Source organism: Oryctolagus cuniculus, chromosome 4 (genome assembly GCF_964237555.1).
Source record: "Oryctolagus cuniculus chromosome 4, mOryCun1.1, whole genome shotgun sequence".
NCBI classification, from domain to species: domain Eukaryota; kingdom Metazoa; phylum Chordata; class Mammalia; order Lagomorpha; family Leporidae; genus Oryctolagus; species Oryctolagus cuniculus.
This window is the reverse complement of record NC_091435.1, coordinates 113,203,845-113,227,665: the sequence shown is the minus strand read 5'-3', so window position 1 is coordinate 113,227,665 and position 23,821 is coordinate 113,203,845. Positions and strand designations below refer to the sequence as shown.

General features: G+C 39.0%; 1 protein-coding gene and 1 pseudogene across 3 annotated transcripts in view; one reads left to right on the top strand and one right to left on the bottom strand.

Annotated features, from left to right (window-relative positions):
* Nucleotides 1-23,821, bottom strand: part of ZBBX (zinc finger B-box domain containing) — a 160,523-nt gene that overhangs the window by 95,090 nt on the left and 41,612 nt on the right. For all 3 annotated transcript variants that reach the window (XM_070073199.1, XM_051818752.2, XM_017346893.3), the window contains 2 exons: nucleotides 9,815-9,967; nucleotides 1,172-1,343 (listed from right to left, as the gene is read on the bottom strand). In XM_070073199.1, coding sequence (XP_069929300.1) covers nucleotides 1,172-1,343; nucleotides 9,815-9,967 — 325 coding nt within the window. The remainder of the gene's footprint in view (nucleotides 1-1,171; nucleotides 1,344-9,814; nucleotides 9,968-23,821) is intronic.
* LOC103350499 (tropomyosin alpha-4 chain-like) lies at nucleotides 13,901-14,779 on the top strand (annotated as a pseudogene).

The window sequence follows — 23,821 nt, the reverse complement described above, 5'->3', positions numbered from 1 at the left end:
GCAGTTAGATCTTTAGAAGACAATTTGATAACATTCCTCAAAATTTTATAAAATAAATCATCACTGAGACACCATTCCTACACTTAGACATTCCAAAATGATGGAACAAATAATTTATATTTATATGATAGCTGCTCTTATGCATGTATGAATATATATGCGGAAAAGTGAAATTGAACACATAAAGCACAAAATAATTCAATGAGAGTTGAGGTATATACTGAGGTACACACTACTAAAGAAAGCACACAAAGAGATTAAATGCTAACAAAATTGATGTAACATGAACAAAAGTAGGAAAAATATCTGAAGGACAGCGTATTAGTAAAAAGTTTAATTAATATTGGGAAAATGACATGTGATGCTTTGACATTAGAAATTACACTATGTAATAAAGGAGAAATAATAGGATTCTTTCACTGGAAAAGAATGAAATAAAAACAGTTAAATTAGATGCCTCTGTCAAGTAAGGTACTTGATTTAAATTTATTATCTAACATTTCATTTGCAATGAACAGCAATTGGAAAACACTAAAATATTCAGAGTCATAAAAGTAATAATTGGATATTTTAATACTATATGTTTCTCTCAAGAGATACTGGAAAATGTAAAACAAAGTTTCTGTACATTTCAGTCATCTAAAGCTTAAATGCCCAGAATACAGAAGTGAAAATCATCAAGAAAAAATAAAATCAAGAAATTGTTCTTCAAAAAGAAATAAAAATTAAAACACAAACCAACTCGCCCCCTAAACTCTACAGTGATCCTCAAAATCATAATTTTCAAAATACATATAAAAAATCTTTACTTCTCTATCTCAAGAATCCTCCCATCTCACATGTTGCAATTACAGCTCAGAAAGGAATGGATGTCCTGAAAAAAAGAAAACACCCTGCTAAAAGAAGAGGAGCTGAAAACATCCAGTTCTCCATTCATTTCACTGACTGAATTTACATGGAAAATAATGCAAATAACCCAGTGCTCAATTTTGGTTCTATAGATATTAAACCACTCACCAATGATCATACAATGCATATTCCTTTGAGGAGTCATAGCAAACTGGTTTTCCAATGTTTACAATGTTTGGACATCGCATTTACATTCACAGAAGATGGAGATAAATAAAGTCATTCTTATATTATAATATCTGTGTTATACAAATAGCCATACCTAGTTTTTCTGCATGTAAGTTCTGTTTCTCATCTTCATGATTTCCGGCTCTCCACTGACCTAACACTTCCTGAAAGGACTGGGCAGAAGCTTCTTCATTGAATGACCCTTCACACAAGAGCCTCTCTCTTGGATTTTTACATTCTACTTTCTTTGTTATGGCAATATCCACCTAAATCAAATAAAACAAAATTTAAATATGCTTTTTTAAATTTTCTGTATGTAAAAATACAAGTAGGAGTAATTATTAGTCATTATGAATCTCTTTGAATAGAATGTTTTAAGATGTATTTATTTATGTTTTACTGCTTTCTTAAATTCCTATTAGCAATTAAAAATGTTTTTTTTTCTGAAATTATCAAATCAAGAACCCATAGAACTGATGATTTATTGTGCTACTCACCAGTATTCAGGGTTGCAAGAGCCTATTCTCCAATCTATTTCCCTGATCTCTTGCTCCCTACACCTTGCCCACAACAACAAGAGCACTGCACTTTTAATAGTAAATCTGAATATGCCACTCTTCTACTCAACCCCTCCATTGATTCTGTATAAAATCCCAGGTTCCTAGTAGGACATGTAGGGATCTACACAACGTTGTACTTTTTCACCTTTTACTTCATCTCCTTTCATTCTCCCCTCCATTCACCCTGCTCCAGCTAAACTCACATTCTTTTTTTTTTAACTTTTATTTAATGAATATAAATTTCCAAAGTACGGCTTATGGATTACAGTGGCTTCCCCCTCATAACGTCCCTCCCACCCGCAACCCTCCCCTTTCCCACTCCCTCTCCCCTTCCATTCACATCAAGATTCATTTTCGATTCTCTTTATATACAGAAGATCAGTTTGGCATACATTAAGTAAAGATTTCAACAGTTTGCTACCACACAGAAACAAAGTGAAAAATAATAGATGATTTTTTTTTAAATGATGATGAAATCAGATCAGACCTATTGTCATGTTTAATCCCAGTGAGAATCAAGTTGGGAATTGATAATTTCTCCTTTTTTTTTTTTTTACTGAAGATCAGTTTAGTATACATTAAGTAAAGATTTCAACAGTTTGCACCCACATAGAAACACAAAGTGAAATATACTGTTTGAGTACTCGTTATAGCATTAAGTCTCAATGTACAGCACATTAAGGACAGAGATCCTACATGAAGAGTCAGTGCACGGTGACTCCTGTTGTTGACTTTACAAATTGACACTCCTGTTTATGGCATCAGTAATCTCCCCATGCACCAGTCATGAGTTTCCAAGGCTATGGAAGCCCCTTGAGTTCTCTGACCTTTATCTTGTTCAGACAAGCTCATAGTCAAAGTGGAGGTTCTCTCCTCCCTTCAGAGAAAGGTACCTCCTTCTTTGAAGACCTGTTCTTTCCACTGGGATCTCACTTACAGAGATCTTTCATTTAGGGTTTGTTTTTTTTGTTGTTGTTGTTGTTGTTTTTGTTTGTTTGTTTGTTTGTTTGTTTTTGCCAGAGTGTCTTGGCTTTCCATGCCTGAAATACTCTCATGGACTTTTCAGCCAGATTGGAATGCCTTTAGGGCTGATTCTGAGGCCAGAGTGCTGTTTAGGACATCTGCCATTCTATGAGTCTGCTGAGTATCTCACTTCCCATGTTAGATCACTCTCCCCTTTATTTATTCTATCTGTTAGTATTAGCAGGTACTAGACTTGCTTATGTGTTCCCTTTGACTCTTAGAACTTTCATTATGATCAATTGTGAACTGAAATTGATCACTTGGACTAGTGAGATGGCATTGGTACATGCCACCTCGATAGGATTAAATTGGAGTCCCCTGGTATGTTTCTAACTCTACCATTTGGGGCAAGTCAGCTTGAGCATGTCCCAAATTGTACATCTCTTCCCTCTCTTATTCCCACTCTTATGTTTAACAGGGATCACATTTCAGTTAAATTTCAACACTTAAGAATAACTGTGTATTAATTACAGAATTAAACCAGTCATATTAAGTAGAACAGACAAAAAAAAAAACTACTAAGAGGGATAATGTATTAAGTTGTTCATTAACAGTCAGGGCTATGCTGATCAAGTCACCATTTCTCATAGTGTCCATTTCACTTCAACAGGTTTCCTTTTTTGTGTTCAGTCAGTTGTCACCGATCAGGGAGAACATATGGTATTTGTCCCTTTGGGACTGGCTGTGAAGCTCCTCCTCAAGAATGTTCCTTCTTAAGGGCCTTGCCCTAGCTATAAACAATGCCTAGAATAAGCCTTCTCCAAAGCTTCAGCCAGTCATTCTTCACATTTTACTTTCTATGGCTCAATGTGATCTACTCAGAGAGATCTCTGCTAAAAATCCCAAATATAATAGTACCTTTCCCCCTACTTTATAATCCTTTAACTGCCTTGTGTTTCTCCTATTGCATAGTTCTTTGTGAATTTACTCTTCATGTTTATTTATTGTCTGTTTTTCCCCATTATAAGATAATGAGAATGGGGATTTTGTCTTTTTTTTCAGTGCCTAAAGCAGTGCCTCACATTAAGTTAGGCACTCATTGAAAGTTAGTTGAATTTATAAGGAAGTTTTTTCATGCATATGAAACATTGTATGCTTCTCAGTCAGGGAAAGAATTGATTCCAGTACAGTACATAGGTCCAAACTGAAGACAGAAAATAAAGGTAGGATTCAGCAATTATCAGTGTTATCAGAAAAAAAAATGGAACAAATTAAGAAACGTAAGTAAAATAAAATCCATACCAATGGCTAGACTATCAAATGTGAATTATTTGTACTAATCAAACTGCTAAATCTCTAACCTGAACCTGTTAGACACAAATATAGATAACTAAGTTTAGCCCTTAACTGAAAAACAAAAATTGACAGACTATTAGTATTGAGAATACATTGTTAAAGATATATACAAAAATGTTAAATGTAAGTAAAATATATGTGAGGGCCTATTAGTCACCAGACACTGTACTAGTGGCTGGTCACAGAAACTTGGGTTAATATATAGACAACAGAAATAGGTTCAAGGAGTACATATAATGCAACAGTGGCATCTGAACTGGGTTTTGAAAGATAAAATAAGAATTGCTCTTAAACCTGTATGTAAAATAAATGAAATTTGTTCTCTTTATAAATATTTTTTAAAAAATAAAAAATAAACAAATGATGATACATTTAAAAAAATCAGAATTCCATAAGCAAATGTGATGAAGGCACTACTCCAAAGATAGAGAATGGAATAGAAGCTTAGTTAGGGAATCAGTCAGCATGGAAGGACAGAACTATAAGTAAGTTTGTACTGATTAGCAAAAGTGGAAAATGGGAAAATATAATCAGTGACAAGACAAACAGGGGCGCTGGCCATATAGGGGAAAACAGACTTGTCTATCGAAAATAAAAAACAGAAAAACAAATAACAAATTACAGCAGTGTGGGAGAGAGAATTTGAAGAGTGAGTTTATATTTAAGGAACCCAATTAAAATGTTACAGCCATTTGGCCATATCAACCAATATTATAAATGCATAATCCCTTAACCTAGCAATTTCAGAGTTCTATTACATTAATGTACATTCATATAAGGAAATCAAATTTTTCCGAAATTATACTCCATATTTTAATATGTACTCACAAAATATTGAAACAGTATAAGTGTTCATCAATAGTAGTCAGATGTTTAAAAAGTCATTTTCCATTCAATAAATGGAGTATTTTATTCTACACAGAATGTGAAGGCTCCAGAATGTACTTATATGAATATGAAAACTATAGTGTTAAGTGTAAAAAACATGTTAGGAAATCAATATGCAGAGTACATTAAGATTTGTGTATAGAAATACATAATACAAAACTACAAATGTCAATAGACTCCTGGAAGGGGAGCAAACAAAAGGTAACTACTTCATAAACTAGTTGTTCTTCAACTGCAGTATCTGGAAAAGTATCAAGGACAGAATCAGTAAGCAAACATTCAAGAGATGCCATTTTTGGATGGCAGATTGTGTGGAGTATGGTGACTTTGACAAACCAAATTATGCTTCGCCCTCTCTCCAACTCCCCATTCATGTGTTGTGGGGAGCAACTCGGACTAGACTAAGTTACTGGAATTAAGACTTATTCTATGCATCTGCTCTCCCACAATATGGCGCTGAGAAGGGAGAAACAGCTTCTACACAGCTGCCTCCAGTTCAACCAATAAACTGTAGGACCTGCTCCTGATTGGAGGAGAGCAGCGTACTCGGCGTGTGGGTAGCAGAGTTGGGATTGGTGGAAGAGGACTATAAAAGAGGAGAGAGACAACATGCACCAGGAACATCTAAGGGGAACATCTAAGGGGAACACCTGTGCAGCCCCCGAGAGAGCCGGCCGGCGGTGTGCCGCTCCCCTGCGGAAGTGGGGAATGTGGCAGGGGGAACCGCCCTTCCACGGAGGTGGAAGGGACGGTAGCCAACCCGGGAAGGACCAGCAGCCAACCCGGGAAGAACCAGCAGCAAACCCGGGAAGGGCCGAAAGAACAGCGCAGGGTCCTGTGTCGTTCCTCCATGAAGACGGGGAGCGACAATGTGTTAAAGCCCTAACTTCCAATATGACTGTATTTAGAGACAGGTTCTATGAGGAAGTAAATAAGGGTAAAAGGTCATAAAGGTGAGGCCTTACTCTGATAGGCCTGCTCTACTCCTATCGCTTTCCGGTATGCTAGTATATTCTCTACCCCCATTCCTTTTTCTCCACATTGTACACAGAGGAAAAGTCATTGAAGGACACAGCAAGCTGGCAGCCATTTGGAAGCAAAGACAAAAAGCCTCAGCAGAAACTGAAGCCACCAGGACTTTGATCTCAGATTTCTAGCCTACAGATTTGATCTGGGATTCTAGCCTACAGATCTGATCTGGAATTCTAGCCTACAGATTTGATCTGAGATTCTAGCCTACAGAACTGGGAGAAAAGAAATGCTTGTTGCTTAAAGTGCTCAGCCTTTGATATTCTGTTAGGACAGCCCAAGCAGACTAATACAGAGAAGGAGATAGACTGTAGAAAACAACTGTCTTTGTTGCCTTGGAAAGCTAGATGAGGTACCTCACACAGTGACATCTTCAGGTTGGTGAAAAGAGAAGATGCATTTAGCTTTAAGATACTGAGAGATAGGACTATGTGGGAAGATACGTATGGGAATCCAGGAAGCAAAATGTGAGTGTGTCCCTGTACCCATCCTGCCTTCAAAAAGAAGCATTGAAAACTAAGTAGCTTGATACAAAATGGTTTAAGTATGAATGATTCCAGTGGCTCTCCAGGGCAGCTCTTTTCCAAGCAATGAAGCATAGATATAAGACATTTGCATCTTAGAGCCATGCCAAATTGGGATTCCTGGCTTCCACATACAGGGTAAGAAAAACCAAAGATAGAGGGTTTTAGATTGTCTTTTAAATGTTTTACTCAAAAATGTTAAATATTACTTCCATGTAGAGTTGGACATAATCTTGCTGATTTCTAAAAAGATTAGGAAATTCAGAGGAGCCACTGGATAGCCAATCAGTGCATTCATTACCCTCTAAGCACATGATATCCCTTTAAGATCTCTTTCAATATCCCCACATTCCAGAAGAAAAAAAAATAGGAGTTCAAAAGGGCTAAGTAGTTTTTCTAGTTTTACAAAACTGTAAGAAAGTCAGCAACAGTATTACAAATCAGTGTTCTAGCTTCAAAAATCTAAGTCCTTTCCTAAACTGCACCCCTTTCCAAGGATACCCCCGTTGGTTTAAATCCATTTAAAAGCCCTAAGGCAGATATCCAACTTGGCACCATTGTGACTCTTCCAGCCATTAGAATTACTTGAGAGTGTGCCTTGAAAATTAGATTCCTGGCTCAGACATTTGGGCTATGAGTTCAGATGCTGTTTGAGGTACCTCCATCCCATTCTTGAGTGCCTGAGTCTCTCATACTCTAGTGCTGGTCCATACCTGATGCCAGCATCCTGCTAATGCACCCCTGGGAAGCAGTACCTGGGTCCCTGTCGACCACGTGGGAGATCCACACGGAGTCCCTGTCTTGTGGTGTAGACATGGCCTAGCCCTGGCTGTTGGCATTTAAAGAGTGACCCAAAGAATGGGAATTCTCTGTCTCTCTCCCTCCCTCTCTCTTAGTTTTTTTTTTTTTTTTAAGACTGTCTCTTGAGGGCTAACCTAGATGTAAGATGTAAGAGGGGAACAGAATTTTGATGGAAGATTCAAGGATTCATATGTTCAACACCTTGCCTATGTTTCTGATTCTTACTATAGTTTGAAAACTACTGCTCTTCAGCACAGAGTGCCAAGCCCATGAGGGTTCTCTCTTTAGTGTGTGCTTTGAATATAGGTGCACACCTGGATGCACCTACAAAAGTGAATCCCCACTGAGAATAGTCACCGAAATCAATGATATGCTGTTAAAACCACTCATGTCTCAGCCCCACCCTACAGAGAAATAGAACTCAATAATGCACATTCTCTTATCAATTCTCCAATTGATCTTAACATATACCACTAAACTAATGTTTTTAAGTTAATACAAGAGGCAGAGGGTCTACATAGCATACATACAAGGGTATTTCAAACATCTGTGTAGAAATCAGAGTGGAAAAGATAAGTTAAATTTATTGCAAAAACACTTTTGAAATCCATGCATACTTATCTAGTGGTGCACATCTCGATGAACTTTTTAAAGAGTTCTTGTATGCATGAATTTGAAAAGGTTTTACACCAAAATCAACTTATCTTTTAATTCTGTATTTCCATGAACATTGTGAAGCATTTATTGTAAGGACTAAAAGCACAAAGTGTCAGGGCCAGTGCTGTGGAGCAGTAAGCTGAGCCTCTGCCTGTGACACTGGCATCCCATATTGGCACCAGTTTGTGTCCCAGATGCTCCTCTTCCAACCCAGCTCTCTGCTTATGGCTTGGGAAAGGAGTGGAAGATGGTCAAAGTGCTTTGCATCCACATGGGAGACCTGGAATAAGCTCCCAACTTTGGATCAGCCCAGCTCTGGTCATTGCAGCCATTTGGAGAGTGAATCATCAGATGCAAGACCTTTCTCTCTCTCTTCTCCCTCTCTCTATAACACTACATCTCAAATAAATAAAATCTTAAAAAAAAACTTACATGGCTATTGTGATTATTAGATCAGAAAAAGCAAATAAAGCATTCAGCACAATGACTAGAATAAGGTGTTAAATAAATACTAGCTGTTGATTTACCGCTCTTATTTTAGACAGGCTAAATTTAGACAGGCTCCATTTAGACAGGCTAAATTAGATAAAACAGCAAGCACAAAGAAAACCTCTAAAACCTCAGCTTCCGTGTGATGATCAAAAGCAGATTTCAGTCAAATCTGAGTTCATCTTAAGTTGCCCAGTCAATTACACCTTGAGAAAGTCATAAAAACAGTTCTTTGCCACTATTCTTCCATCTTCAAAAAATATGGAAGAAAAGACAAAGGGAAATAGCTAGTGTAAAATATTTAGGGTAAGGGACAGCATTGTAGTAGAGCAGACAAAGCAATTCCTGTCTGCTATACTTCTGATCCAGCTACCTGCTAATGGCCTGGGAACGCAGTGGAGGACAGCCCAAGTGCTTGGGCCCCTGCACCCATGTGGGAGGCACAGAAGAAGCTCCTGGCCCAGTCCTGGCCATTGCAGCCATCTGGGGAGTGAACCAAGGGATGGAAGACCTTCCTCTCTCTCTCTCTCTCTCTCTCTCTCTCTCAACTCTTTCAAATAAGTAAATAAATAAATAAATAAATAGGGACAGTTCAGGCCCTCAATAAATTGTTATAATTAGCAGGCTGTAACTCTTTAAGTGACTCTTCACAAAATACCCTTAGTAGATCCATTAGAAATGAAATCCATGAAAATTATGTCGACTTTTCTGTAAAATCCAAGCATAGTTCCTTTGCTGGAAAGAGGTCCTCCAAGTATAGAGCACATTTTCATTCATGTTCTGTAAGCACGTGTTGGCAGTTCAACACACTTAAGTTCAATCCAAACTTGGTCATCAGTTTGTAAACTGTGGGACTCTGGCAAATTAGACACCATTTCTGAACTACAGGAGAAAAGTGAGTGACTTCTGAAACAATGAAGATTATACCATAGACCAAAATTTTAAGTTTATTTCTCAGTAAAGAATCAACACATCTATTATAAAAAATATAGATGCGAGCTGATAAAAGCTTATCCAGCACATTGTCAGATCAGTACTCAATCTGAATAAGAACCAGAATTTGCTATAAGTCTGGTTTTAAGTAACTGTAAATTGCCTGTCCCCTAAAGTGCTTTGCAAAGTTCTGTATTTTTTGCCTATCTGAAGTTCAATATAAAACATACATTTCATCATTGTTTTTTAATGTTTCCTCCAAATACCTGCTCAGTCCCTGAGAGGGTAGAAACATCCAGAAAGTCATATGGTCAAAAGACCATTCATCAAAAAGATCAATGTTCAGTGGAACCCAAATTCTCCCTGCAAAAGGCTTTCTTACAATCCAGATATTTTTGAATAATAAGACACAAACCCATATTAAATAATAACTTTATAAAATAATCTGCGAAACTTTATAGTCTAGTTAAGAATATGAATGATGGTTGCCATAGTCATATAAGATAGACAATGTCTAGTCTATTTCCCGCAGCTTACCCCTGAACTGTTCCCCTGCAGTACAGGTTGGGGTTTATTCTGAGTTTTATTGCTCTCTTTTGTAGTATTCTCCGCTTTGGGTTCATCTGGATTAGCTTCTTTTATAAATTGATGGGCCACGTCCAATACACTGGGTAATATTTCAGATTTCGCCTTTTAAAAAAGAAACAAAATACGATTTGATTAAAGAATCAAATGTTAGACTAAGTAATTTACATACCTCCAACAATCTATGAGTCCTAATATTCAATTCAATTTAATTAATATTTAAAAAGAAAAATTGAGGGTTGTATCAATCAATATAATAATAACATCTGGCATCTTCTTGGGGGACTAGGTAGGGCTCATACAATGCTAAGCATCTTAAAAACATTGTATCACTTAATCTCAAGGCAAATGTTTTATCTCTAAAACTTAACTATGATAATCTACATTTTAAAGATAAAGAAACTAAAGTTCAAAGAGTTCAAACAACTTGTCCTAAGTCACATGGTGAATGGATACCAGAGCTGGAAAATGACCCCAGGTATGCATATCATTTTAATGACTCATAGTCTTTGCACTATGCCAACCTCAAATAGACAGATTTTGTGAACATGATAGCTAAAGAACTAAATACAGCTAATCCAAAAGGAGCATGATTAAGCAGTAACGAGTAGTCCTTGGTGATAAAGCACCTTCAAAAAGAATACACTATTCAAAAGTTCACAACAGGATCTGTCTGTCTTCATATTGTCCTAGTAAATGCCAAGTTTTCCTTATTTCACGTCTTTGGTCCTGAGACGACTTACCAGGATGGCCTTTGCTCACCTTTCATCATCTTTGCCTGGAAGCCTTCTACTTCTCCTCCTGTATTTATCCTACCTTATTCCCATAGGTTCAGAAACAACTTGTGGAAGTATCCACCCCATGTATCTCCTTAATACCCTGAGTGCATCTCTACTAGTCCTTACTTTATTGGTGTTACAAGACCTTTTGTTGTCAGTCTATCCCATCGTACCACAGAAGGTCATAAAGTACAAAGAATTTTTTTAAAATAGCCTATGGAAAATGGCATATGGAAAATATAAGGTACGGGGAATGGAGTAGAGTAGAACAATTAAAATAAGTAGTTGAGAAAAAGAATTACAGAAGAAGACAACAGAACTTTCCACATGCCTTCAGAGTGGCCGGAAATGAACAGACAAATTTTGGGAAGGTCCTGTTCTCCATAGGGTTTGTTATCAGAAACTACCTCAGTGTAACCCAAGACTGGGATACTATATGAGCTTGAACTACACTCCAGGGGAAGAGTCTGGATCTTTAGAGGCTTTATGAAAACCTGGTATTAGGAAGACAAGAAATAGGTTTTACTTTTTAGCAAACGTCCTCAACAAAGAAGAAAAATTCAGGAAGGATAAGAAATAATTATCTTGTATTCTCCTTAGGAAATATGACTATTTTAAAATTTTCAGCTAGTTACCATTTAAACAGCAAAGATTACACTGAAACTTTCCAGTTATGACCTTTTGAAAATCTATTAAGATTCATTGCAGTCTGATTCTGGAATAAATCAGTGAACATCAAATTAACTAGTGTAATTTTACACAGAATTAATAAATAAATAACCTAGGAAAAAAGTGGCAAATGTGACCTATGCACATACATCAGCCTGTGATGTATACAATACTGTGACGTCTGCTCCAAATTTTCTCAGTGACTTTCAAAAAGTCCCATATGGACCTATGTAGCACTTAATTTTAAAAGAAATTCAAGCAGTGTTGTTAATGCTTCAGCCTGTTAGAAATATCTGTATTTTAGCTAAAATTTTTAAAACAGAGTAGTCCAAAGTAAGCCTGATTTTTCTTTTTAAGAAGGCCCATGAATTTCAAAGGCAATAACAATGTCTGTTTTCATCTTGTGTTTATAAAATATCGAAACCAATGGTATTAACTGTAAATATCAAGGTAGAATTACACAAACATACATTTATTTAAATAACACAAACCAAATATTACTTCTATCCTAAAAATAAATCCTGCTATCCATATTCATTTATTTTTATATTTATGTAGTGTATTAGATAATCTAAAATGGCAAAAAATTTGATTCTAAATTTAAATTTATTGCCAAAAATTACGATAAACATCATGAATAAATAAAATGTAGTTCTTTCTGAATATCTTAAAGTCTTGTTAATTCAATAAAAAAGTGAAATAAATAAAATGCCAATATGCTAGAATGCCCTTCCCAAAAACATCATACATTTAAATACCACCTTTCTCCATAGTGTGACTGTGTATATGTATGTTACTTTCTTAATATTTAAACAATCATATATGGAAAGAAAGTGGATAATATGATCTACATTATATAAAGCAAAAAGAAAATCCAAGTTTAGAGACCATAGGTCAAAATCAAATGACTACAAGGTGTTGGGACTTAAATGAAAAGCAAAAAACTTTTTACTTTTAGACTAACCGCTTTTTCCTACTGAATTTATGTAAGCCTTCATAACACAGAAAGTGTGTCCTATCTTTGATCTATTGAGATTGAAAGTGTTAAATTTTATTTCTAACATATTTAAATATTGTTCTTTTAGTTTATAAAAAACCACAAAATTATATTCTATAAATAATTGACTATTTAAAGATTAGATGGACCAGTTTTTGTTGTTGTTGTTGTTGTTGTTGTTGTTGTTGTTTTTTTTACAGGCAGAGTGGACAGTGAGAGAGAGGGACAGAGAGAAAGGTCTTCCTTTGCCGTTGGTTCACCCTCCAATGGCCACCGCGGCTGGCGCACTGCTGCCGGTGCACCGCGCTGATCCGATGGCAGGAGCCAGGTGCTTCTCCTAGTCTCCCATGGGGTGCAGGGCCCAAGCACTTGGGCCATCCTCCACTGCACTCCCTGGCCACAGCAGAGAGCTGACCTGGAAGAGGGGCAACCGGGACAGAATCTGGCACCCTGACCGGGACTAGAACCCGGTGTGCCGGCGCCGCAAGGTGGAGGATTAGCCTAGTGAGCCACGGCGCCGGCCCAGTTTTTTATTTTAACTGCTTATTTTTATAATTGATCAAATATATAAAAATAAATCATATTTCCACAATATTAACATGTAAGAAATGGAGGTTAAAACCAGTTCTTGAATTGTACTCCCCTAAGTTAACTATTTTTAACAGCTTGGAAAATATTGTTGAAATGTTTTGTCTCTACTTAGTAGACACAAGTATTTAACTTAGTAATATAACAATTATTTTAAGTATTAATAAGAAAGTGAAAGATATGGCTATAAAACACTTAAAATATATAAACATAAAATCATATAAACATAAATATGAGTTAAATATCATAATAACGGCCCCCATCCACGACAGCACCACCATCTGGAACAATGCTATCCTGGGAGACCTGAGAATGGTGCCTCAGGGACCTTGGCCCGGCCCTATTGCTGGGGGCCCACATGCCACTCTGCACTGAGGATGGGCACTCTGGTGACACTAGCCCCTCCACCACCAGCAACACCGGCTGCTTCGGCATCCATCCAACCTGACCAGAACTGGGCCAGTGCTTGTGCATGCCCGGGCCTGCTCCCTCTTGCCAAAGGCCATCAGCTGACCCACACAAGCCCACTAGCACTAAGAATGAACACTCTGGAGCCCCACCGCTGCTATGGATTACAGAGAGACTACACTGTGGTGCGACTAGAATTATAGCTAAAGTAGTCCGCCAGGCTGACATCAAGACACATCTTGAGGAAAAAGTCTTTCACCAAAAACTACCCTGTAAAAGCAGTAGAGACAGTGATCTTTCAGATGCAAAATTATCAGTGTAGGGACACAGGAAGTTCAAATATGAATGTGACACCTCCAAGGGAACACAGTCACTGCTTAGCAGCCAAATGATACTGACAAAATGCCTCATAAAGAATTCAAAGGAATTATAAGGCAACTCGATGACATATGAGAGGAGAGACTACAGAGCGTTTAACCAGTATTAGGAAAGCAATGCCTGGTATCACTGAGAAATTCAGCAAAGAGAGATCCTGAAAAGGAATCAAACAGAAATATTGAAAATGAAGAACTCAGTAAATGAATAAAAAATTGTTAAATGACTCAGTCACGGCTGCAGCTCTTGCGACAGCCCAGCCCAGCCCCGCCCAGCCCCCGAGCGCCTACTGCGGCCACCAGCCCACTGCATGTGCCCCGTGCCCTGGTGCCCTGGGCCATGGCAGGCTTCACATGGCTGGAGAGGAGAAACGCCAGGGTCTAGGCCCTGCAGCAGCAGACGTACAAGGACAAGCAGCAGGACCAGAGGGCAGGGCCCGCGGCGGGAGCTGCATGATGAGCGCGAGCGGCAGAAAGCCAAAGGCGATGTGGCAACTGTCAATCAGTGCGTCAGCTCTTGGAGGAGGAACTGGACAGAGCTCAGGAACAACTGGCCACGGCCCTGCAGAAGCTGGAAGAGGCCGAAAAGGCTGCGGATGAAAGCGAGAGGGGAATGAAGCTGACAGAAAACCGGGCCATGAAAGATGAGATGATGGAAATTCAAGAGGCCAAGCACATTGCTGAGGAGGCGGACCATACATACAGGGTGGCTCAGAAATTGCTCACTCTAGAGGGCGACCCGGAAAGGGCATAGGAGCGTGCAGAGGTGTCTGAACGAAAATGTGGTGAGCGGGAAGAAGAGGTCAAGAATGTCACTAACAGTCTGAAATCGCTGGACGCTGCATCTGAAAAGCATTCTGAAAAGCAGGATATATACGAAGAAATTAAACTTCTGTCTGAAAAGCTAAAAGACACGTGCGGAATTTGCAAACGAACTGAACTGTTACCAGAACCGAAGAGTCTTGTGCCAACAGAAACTGCGGGGCTCCACCTCTTCTCTTCCTTTTGTTATTGCATCTTCACCTTGCTGGAAGTGTCAAGCCAACTAATATGTGACCAAATATTTTATATCAGAGAGGCTTTGAGCATCAGTTCAATCTAATCCCTTTCTTTTTTTCCTTCAAATGGCACCAGTTTTTCCACTCTATTTTAGTCCAAAGTTGCATGTATTCCTAAAACAGACAGGGCTATTTCCCACTGAGTGTCCCCCACCTTAAGACTGAGATCATTTGGTTCTGGGGCAAGTAGACAACCTCATGTTTTCGAGAACATAGACTCTTAATAATCTATCTAGTCATGGATTGATTTAAAATGCTTAAGAATATAAACTTCTGGGTCCCTGTCGAAGGACTACAGGAAGCTGGTGGCTATCACATTAATTTGGGTGGGTATTTTCCATCCAGAGAAGGAAAAAAAAGGTAGGGAGGAAGGCTACTGTGGGAAGTCGTAAACCACAGATCAACCTGGCCCTTCTCCACACTCCACTGTGCAGAACAAGCATTCTCCAAGCAGTAAGCATGAGAATGCGTGGGGAGTCATCACAATCGTTTCCCGGGTATTTTCTGGATAGCCCCTTGATGTTATGGCCTTCTCCAGGTTTCTCTCATTCCCAAGTTGTTCTCTAAGGACCAGGTGTCTTGTGCCAACAATGACCCATGCTTGTCGGCATGAATATGAAGTTCAGTCTTGATCAGGTCAGCGCTACCAAAAGGCTGCTTGCCACCAATGAATTCAGCAAGGGATTTTGTTTTTGTTTTTGTTTATTTCTATTATCACATATTGGGCAGAAGAGGCCTGTCTGGTAGCCAGAAAAGTAATTGGCTTCATGCTATCTCCATACTTGAGGGAACTGCAAAGTGAGGATTTCTGTATCTAGAACTTTCCAATTCCTTCATCAGGACCACGTTAATAAAAGCACAAGAAACTCCTGATGAAACTGAATATGGAGTATTTTTTAGACAGCAGCTGCACATTTTTGCTTTCTTACATTTCTGCTTCCTCAGTTAACATCTCAGAGCTGAAACATTCCATATTCCCCACACTGTGGGGGCCAATTCGCTGTGGGGAGAGAAGGGAGGTGAGGAGGGGAGGGGAGGGGAGGGAAGAGAAGGAAAAAACGAAAGAAAAGAAAAAGAAATTCATCCATCTTGTTGCAAATGACTGGGTTTCGTTGTTTTTGACTGCTGTATAGTATTCTAAAGAGTACATGTCCCATAATTTCTTTATCCAGTCTACCGTTGATGGGCATTTGGGTTGGTTCCAGGTCTTAGCTATTGTAAATTGAGCTGCAATAAACATTAAGGTGCAGGCAGCTTGTTTGTTTGCCTATTTCATTTCCTTTGGGTAAATTCCAAGGAGTGGGATGGCTGGGTCATGTTGTAGGGCTATATTCAGGTTTCTGAGGAATCTCCAGACTGACTTCCATAGTGGCTTAACCAGTTTGCATTCCCACCAACAGTGGGTTAGTGTCCCTTTTTCCCCACATCCTCTCCAGCATCTGTTGTTGGTAGATTTCTGAATGTGAGCCATTCTAACTGGGGTGAGGTGGAACCTCATTGTGGTTTTGATTTGCATTTCCCTGATTGCTAGTGATCTTGAACATTTTTTCATGTGTCTGTTGGCCATTTGGACTTCCACTTTTGAAAAATGTCTATTGAGGTCCTTGGCCCATCTCTTAACTGGGTTGTTTGTTTTGATGTTGTGGAGTTTCTTGATTTCTTTGTAGATTCTGGTTATCAACCCTTTATCAGTTGCATAGTTTGCAAATATATTTTCCCATTCTGTCGGTTGTCTCTTCACTTTCCTGACTGTTTCTTTTGCAGTACAGAAACTTCTCAATTTGATGCAATCCCAAATGTTAATTTTGGCTTTGACTGCCTGTGCTTCTGGGGTGTTTTCCAAGAAGTCATTGCCAGTACCTATATCTTGCAGGATTTTTCCAATGCTCTCTAATAATTTGATGGTGTCATGTCATAGATTTAAGTCTTTAATCCATGTTGAGTGAATTTTTGTGTAAGATGAAAGGGAGGGCCGGCGCCGTGGCTCACTAGGCTAATCCTCCTCCTAGCGGCACCAGCACACCGGGTTCTAGTCCCGGTTGGGGCGCTGGATTCTGTCACGTTGTCCCTCTTCCAGGCCAGCTCTCTGCTGTGGCCAGGGAGTGCAGTGGAGGATGGCCCAGGTGCTTGGGCCCTGCACCCCATGGGAAACCAGGAAAAGCACCTGGCTCCTGGCTCCTCCCATCGGATCAGTGCGGTGCGCTGGCTGCGGCGGCCATTGGAGGGTGAACCAACGGCAAAGGAAGACCTTTCTCTCTGTCTTTCTCTCTCACTGTCCACTCTGCCTGTCAAAAAAAAAAAGATGAAAGGGAGGGGTCTTGCTTCATGATTCTGCACGTGGAAATCCAATTTTCCCAGCACCATTTATTGAATAGACTGTCCTTACTCCAGGGATTGGTTTTAGATCCTTGATCAAATATGAGTTGGCTGTAGATGTTTGGATTGATTTCTGGTGTTTCTATTCTGTTCCATTGGTCTATCCATCTATTTCTGTACCAGTACCATGCTCTTTTGATAACAACTGCCCTGCAGTATGTCCTGAAATCTGGTATTGTGATGCCTCCAGCTTTGTTTTTGTTGTACAAGATTGCTTTAGCTATTCGAGGTCTCCTGTGTCTGCATATGAATTTCAGCACCATTTTTTCCAGATCTGAGAAGAAGGTCTTTGGTATCTTGATTGGTATTGCATTGAATCTATAAATTGCTTTTGGGAGGATGGACATTTTGATGATATTGATTCTTCCAATCTATGAGCATGGAAGATTTTTCCATTTCTTGGTATCCTCTTCTATTTCTTTCTTTAAGGTTTTGTAATTTTCATCGTAGAGATCTTTAATGTCCTTGGTTAAGTTGATTCCAAGGTATTTGATTGTTTTTGTAGCTATTGTGAATGGGATTGATCTTAGAAGTTCTTCCTCAGCCATGGCATTGTCTGTGTATACAAAGGCTGTTGATTTTTGTGCATTGATTTTATGCCCTGCTACTTTGCCAAACTCTTCTATGAGTTCCAATAGTCTCTTAGTAGAGTTCTTTGGGTCCCCTAAATAAAGAATCATGTCATCTGCAAAGAGGGATAGTTTGAGTTCTTCCTTCCCAATTTGTATCCCTTTAATTTCTTTTTCTTGCCTAATAGCTCTGGCTAGAACCTCCAGAACTATATTGAATAGCAGTGGTGAGAGTGGGCATCCCTGTCTGGTACCAGATCTCAGTGGAAATGCTTCCAACTTTTCCCCATTCAATAGGATGCTGGCTGTGGGTTTTTCATAGATTGCTTTGATTGTATTGAGGAATGTTCCTTCCAAACCTAGTTTGCTTAGAGTTTTCATCATGAAAGGGTGTTGTATTTTATCAAATGCTTTCTCGGCATCTATTGAGATAATCATATGGTTTTTCTTCTGCAGTCTGTTAATGTGGTGTATCACATTGATTGTTTTGCACACATTAAACCATCCCTGCATACCAGGGATAAATCCCACTTGCTCTGGGTGGATGATCTTTCTGATGTGTTGTTGCATTCTATTGGCCAGAATTTTATTGAGCATTTTTGCATCTGTGTTCATCAAGGATATTGGTCTGTAATTCTCTTTCAATGCTGCATCTTTTTCTGGCTTAGGAATTTTGGTGATGCTGGCTTCATAGAAAGAATTTGGGAGGATTCCCTCTTCTTCGATTGTTCTGAATAGTTTGAGAAGAATTGGAGTTAGTTCTTCTTTAAATGTCTGGTAGAATTCAGCAGTGAATCTGTCTGGTCCCGGGCTTTTCTTTTTTGGGAGGGCCTTTATTACTGTTTCAATTTCTGTCTCAGTTATGGGTCTGTTTAGGTTTTCGATGTCTTCCTGGTTCAATTTTGGTAGGTTGCATTTGTCCAGAAATCTATCCATTTCTGATAGGTTTCCCTGTTTGCTGGCATACAAGTCCTTGTAGTAATTTCTGATGATTCTTTTTATTTCTGTGTTGTCTGTTGTTATGTTTCCTTTTTCATCTCTGATTTTATTGATTTGGGTCTTTTCTTTTTTTTTTTTTAGTTAGTTGGGCCAATGGGGTGTCAATTTTGTTTATTTTTTCAAAAAACCAGCTCCTCGTTTGACTGATTTTTTGGAATGTTTTTCTTGATTCAATCCTGTTGATTTCTTCTCTGATTTTAATGATTTCTCTTCTCCTACTAGATTTGGGTCTGGTTTGCTGTAGGTTTTCTAGATCCTTGAGGTGAATTGAAAGCTCATCTATTTGGTGCCTTTCCAATTTCTTGATGTAGGCACCTATTGATATAAACTTTCCTCTTAACACTGCTTTTGCTGTGTCCCATAAGTTTTGGTATGTTGTGCTGTTATCCTCATTTACTTCCAGAAAAATTTTTGATTTCTCTTTTAATTTCTTCTATGACCCATTGTTCATTCAGGAGCATGCTGTTCAATCTCCATGTGTTTGCGTATGCTCTAGGGATTCCTGAGTTGCTAATTTCTAACTTCATTCCTTTATGGTCTGAGAATCTGCATGGTATGATTCTAATTCTTTTGAATTTGCTGAGACTTGCTTTATAGCCTAGTATGTGGTCAATCCTAGAGAAGGTTCCATGTACTGCTGAGAAGAATGTAAAATCTTTAGCTGTAGGATTGAAAGTTCTGTAGATATCTGTTAGATCCATTTGGGCTATAGTGTCCTTTAAATCTACTGTATCCTTGTTGATCTTCTGTCCTATTGATCTGTCTATTCCTGAGAGTGGAGTATTGAAGTCCCCCACTACTATTGTATTGGAGTCTAAGTCTCCCTTTAAGTCCCTTATCTTTCAGATAAACCAGTGCCCTGTAGTTAGGTGCATATACATTGATAATTGTTATATCTTCCTGTTGAATTGATCCCTTAATCATTATATAGTGTCCCTCTTTGTCTCTCTTAACAGTTTTTGTGGTAAAGTTTATGTTGTCCGATATTAAGATGGCTACGCCCACTCTTTTTTCATTTCTGTTGGTATGGTATATCTTTTTCCAGCCTTTCACTTTCAGTCTGTATGGATCTTTGTTGGAAAGATGTGTTTCTTGTAAGCAGCAAAGAGATGGGTTTTGTTCCTTGACCCAATCAGCCAATCAGTGTCTTTTAACTGGACAGTTCAGGCCATTACCGTTCAATGTGACTAATGATAAGTGGTAACTTTGCCCTGCCATTTGCCAAAGATAAGTTCTAATATATGCTTTGAATTCCCTGTGATCTTTTGCTGTGAGGTTTCCTTCCTTTACCTTCTTTCATATTGATGACCGTGTTTCTTTGTTTCTGTGTGTAACACATCTTTAAGCATCTGTTGCAGGGCTGGACGAGTGGCGACAAATTCTTTCAATTTCTGTTTGCTATGAAAAGTCTTTATTTCACCTTCATTCACAAGTGATAGCTTTACAGGATATAATATTCTGGGCTGGCAGTTTTTCTCTCTTAGTACCTGGGCTATATCTTGCCATTCCCTCCTAGCTTGTAGGGTTTCTGATGAGAAGTCAGCTGTGAGTCTGATTGGAGATCCTCTGAGAGTAATCTGATGTTTCTCTCTTGCACATTTTAGGATCTTTTCTTTATGTTTCACTGTGGAGAGTTTAATTACAACGTGTCGTGGTGAGGATCTCTTTTGGTCGTGTTTATTAGGGGTTCTGTGAGCTTCCTGTACTAGGATTTCTCTGTCCTTCTCCACCTGGGAAATTTTTTGCTAATATCTCACTAAAAAGGCCTTCTAATCCTTTCTCCCTCTCCATGCCTTCAGGAACTCCTAGAACCTGAATGTTGGGTTTTTTAATAGTATCCTGAAGATTCCTGACAATATGTTTTAGATTTCTAATTTGATCTTCTTTTCTTTGGTCTGACTGTATCCTTTCCTGTTCTCTGTCTTCTAAGTCTGATATTCTCTCTTCTGCTTCACCCATTCTGTTTGTAAGGCTCTCTATTGTGTTTTTCATTTGATCTATTGAATTCTTCACTTCATTATGATTTCTCGTCACTATCACAGTTTCCTGTTGTACTAGTTGTTTCGTTTCATTTTGATTCCTCCTTAATATTTCATTTTCATGAGAGAGATTTTCTATCTTGTCCATTAAGGATTTCTGTAGTTCAAGAATTTGTTTTTGAGAACTTCTTAATGTTCTTATCAATTTTTTGAGATCTGCTTCTTGCATTTCTTCTATCTCATCATCTTCATAATCTTGAATTGGGGCATCTTTTTCATTCGGGGGCATCATAGTGACTTCCTTGTTTTTATACCTCGGTTTTTGCGTTTGTTATTTGGCATATTGGAGATATTTGGTTTCTTCACTGTGGTGCTTTTTCTTGTTATACTATGACTCTAGATTAAGTGGACTGTCTGTTTTTGATGGAGCCTTAGAGGCCTGAGATGGGTGTGGCCTGAGAGCTCTGTTTGGTGTGCCAAAGGTGACACTCCCAGGTTAGGCATGGTAGATCTCTCTCTCTCTTTCTTTCTTTTTTTGATTCAAAAGGGAAGTAATTCCACACAGCTGAATGAAGTTGGAGGTAGTTAGCAGGCAAATGATATACCCACAGGAGCCAGAGATCGGAAGCTCTTTCCCAAGGACCACACAGGGAATCTGTTCGGCCCTCAGAGTGGGCTCAGATTCTCCTTCAGTCTCCCACTGGGTTGCCAAAGTTACGGAATTGTAGCATCTCTGGAGAGTACTCACGTGAATTTCGTGAGTTCTCTCCCCCACCGTCTCTTTTTTCACAGTCTCAGTTCAGTAGCACCACAAATTTACTAGGTCCTAATCTCCTGTTAATTCGCCCCACCCAGAGTCAGGTTTTTCTGCTAGGCTCAGGGACGGTGCAGACCTGAGGTCGCTCTGCTTATGACGTATGTCCAAGATGGCGCCTGCTCTTTGTCTTGCTCGCCCTTGAGAGGTGAGCGGAGAGAGAGAAACCCGTGTCTGTACCAGTCACCTTTTTTTTCTCTCTCTCTCTCTCTCTTCCAGTTAGCCTGGTGAACTTCCCCCCCCCCCCGTGGGTCGTTCCCTCTAGTCTCCTCTCTCTGCTTGCCTGCCGGTGTCTCAGGCTATTGAGGTTTGGCTCACCTCGCCTTCCAGTGCTGGTGTGTTGAGTCTGCCGCTGGTGTCCCGAACTGTGGGCTCCCATGCTCTCCACGCAGGTCCACTGTGAATCACGCGTTCTGGAAGAGTTTCTTCTGCTGTATCCTCCCCTAAACTTCCTTGAACCTGCAGTATCTCCACTTTTATTAAACTGTCTCTCCCCGGTCTATCAGTGTGCTCCCTTCCTATTCCGCCATCTTGCCTCTATCCAAAATGGGTAGGATTTCTCATGTTCATGTATTGGACTGAGTTAACATTACTTAAAATGTACATACTATCCAAAGTAATTTATTGATTCAATGGAATTTCCAGGAAAATCCCAATGACAATCCTTATATAACCCTAAAAAATCTTGGACTTTATATAAAGCAGGGGCTGGCACTGTGGTACAGGGGGTTAATGTCCTGGCCTGATGCGCCAGCATCCCATGTGGGCGCCAGTTCATGACCTGCTTGCTCCACTTCCCATCCAGCTCTCTGTTATGGCCTGGGAAAGTAGTAGAGGATGGCCCAGGGTCCTTGGGTCCTGCACCTATGGAAGAAGCTTCGGATCGGCACAGCTCCAGCTGTTGCGCTCAATTGGGGAGTGAGCCAGCAGATGGAAGACCTCTCTCTTTCTCTGCCTCTCCTCTCTCTGTGTAAGTCTGACTTTCACATAATAAATCTTTAAAACAAAAAAAAAACCCAAAGCCAAAGCAACCTTCAACAAAAAGCACAAAGCTAGAGATATAATACATGATTAGAAGACATACGGGAGAGATATAGTAATAAGCAACACATCTGTAACATAAAAATAGACACACACATGGGTAGAATAGTATGCAGATCTCAGAAATAAATGCATTCATCTGTAGATAACAGTCTCAACAAAGGAACCAAAATATACATTGGAGAAAGGACAACCTATCAATAAATTGTATTGGGAAAACTGGATATCCAGATGTGGAAGATTGAAACTTGACCCCTTCCTCTCATCTTATACAAAAATCAACCCAAAATGGATCAAAGACGCATAACTATGGAATTTCCTTAAGAAAACATAAGTGAAACACTTCAAGACATTGGTGTAGATAATAACATTTTGAATAAGATCCCCAAAATACAGGAAGCAAAAGCAAAATTGGACACATGAGATTATATAATACTAGGAAATTTCTGCACAGCAAGAGAAACACTTCACAGGGCTAGGAGACAAAATTCTACAAATTGGTTAGAATTCCCTACAAAATGGGAGAGAATCCAGGAAACCATTCGTTTGGCAAGGCATTCATATCTCGAACAAGTCAGGAACTCAAAAAACTCATTTCAATTTAAAAATGGGCAAAAGGACTGAAGAGATACAAATATTCTGCAAATAAAATGAAATATGTTCATTATCAATATCTATCAAGAAACGCAAACTAAATTATAAATGAAATCTTAACTCAAAGCAGTTATTACCTAAAAGACAAAAGATAACAAATTCTGGTGGCAGCGTGGAGAAAAAAGACCCATTATACACTTTTGGTGGAAAATAGCACATACATTTTGGAGAGCAATATGGAATTTGCTCAAGAAATTAAAAATGATCTACCTGTGACCCAGCCATCTCACAGATAGTAAAATAAAAATATCAAAAAGAGAGCTGCATTGCTAAGATTTTTAGAGCAGTACTCACAAGAGGCAAGATACAGAATTGTCCAAGATGTCCATCTAAGCATAAATGGATAAATAAAACACTATATATAAACATACACACAACAATAGAATATTATTTGACCATAAAAAGTATAAAGTTCTGTCACTTGTAGCAAACTGGAAGAAACTGGAATGTAGTATGTTAAGTGAAATGAGACAGACAAAAGAAGAATACCGTATGTTCTTACACTTATGTGGAAACTAATAATACAGTTGATCTGAATGTAGAGTATTAGACTGGGAAGGGTACAGGCAGGGAGATATAAGGGGGTTAGAAAAAGCTACCAGAATTTAGAGTTGGGTTCCACAGCACAGTGGGGTGACTGTAAATCACCATAAC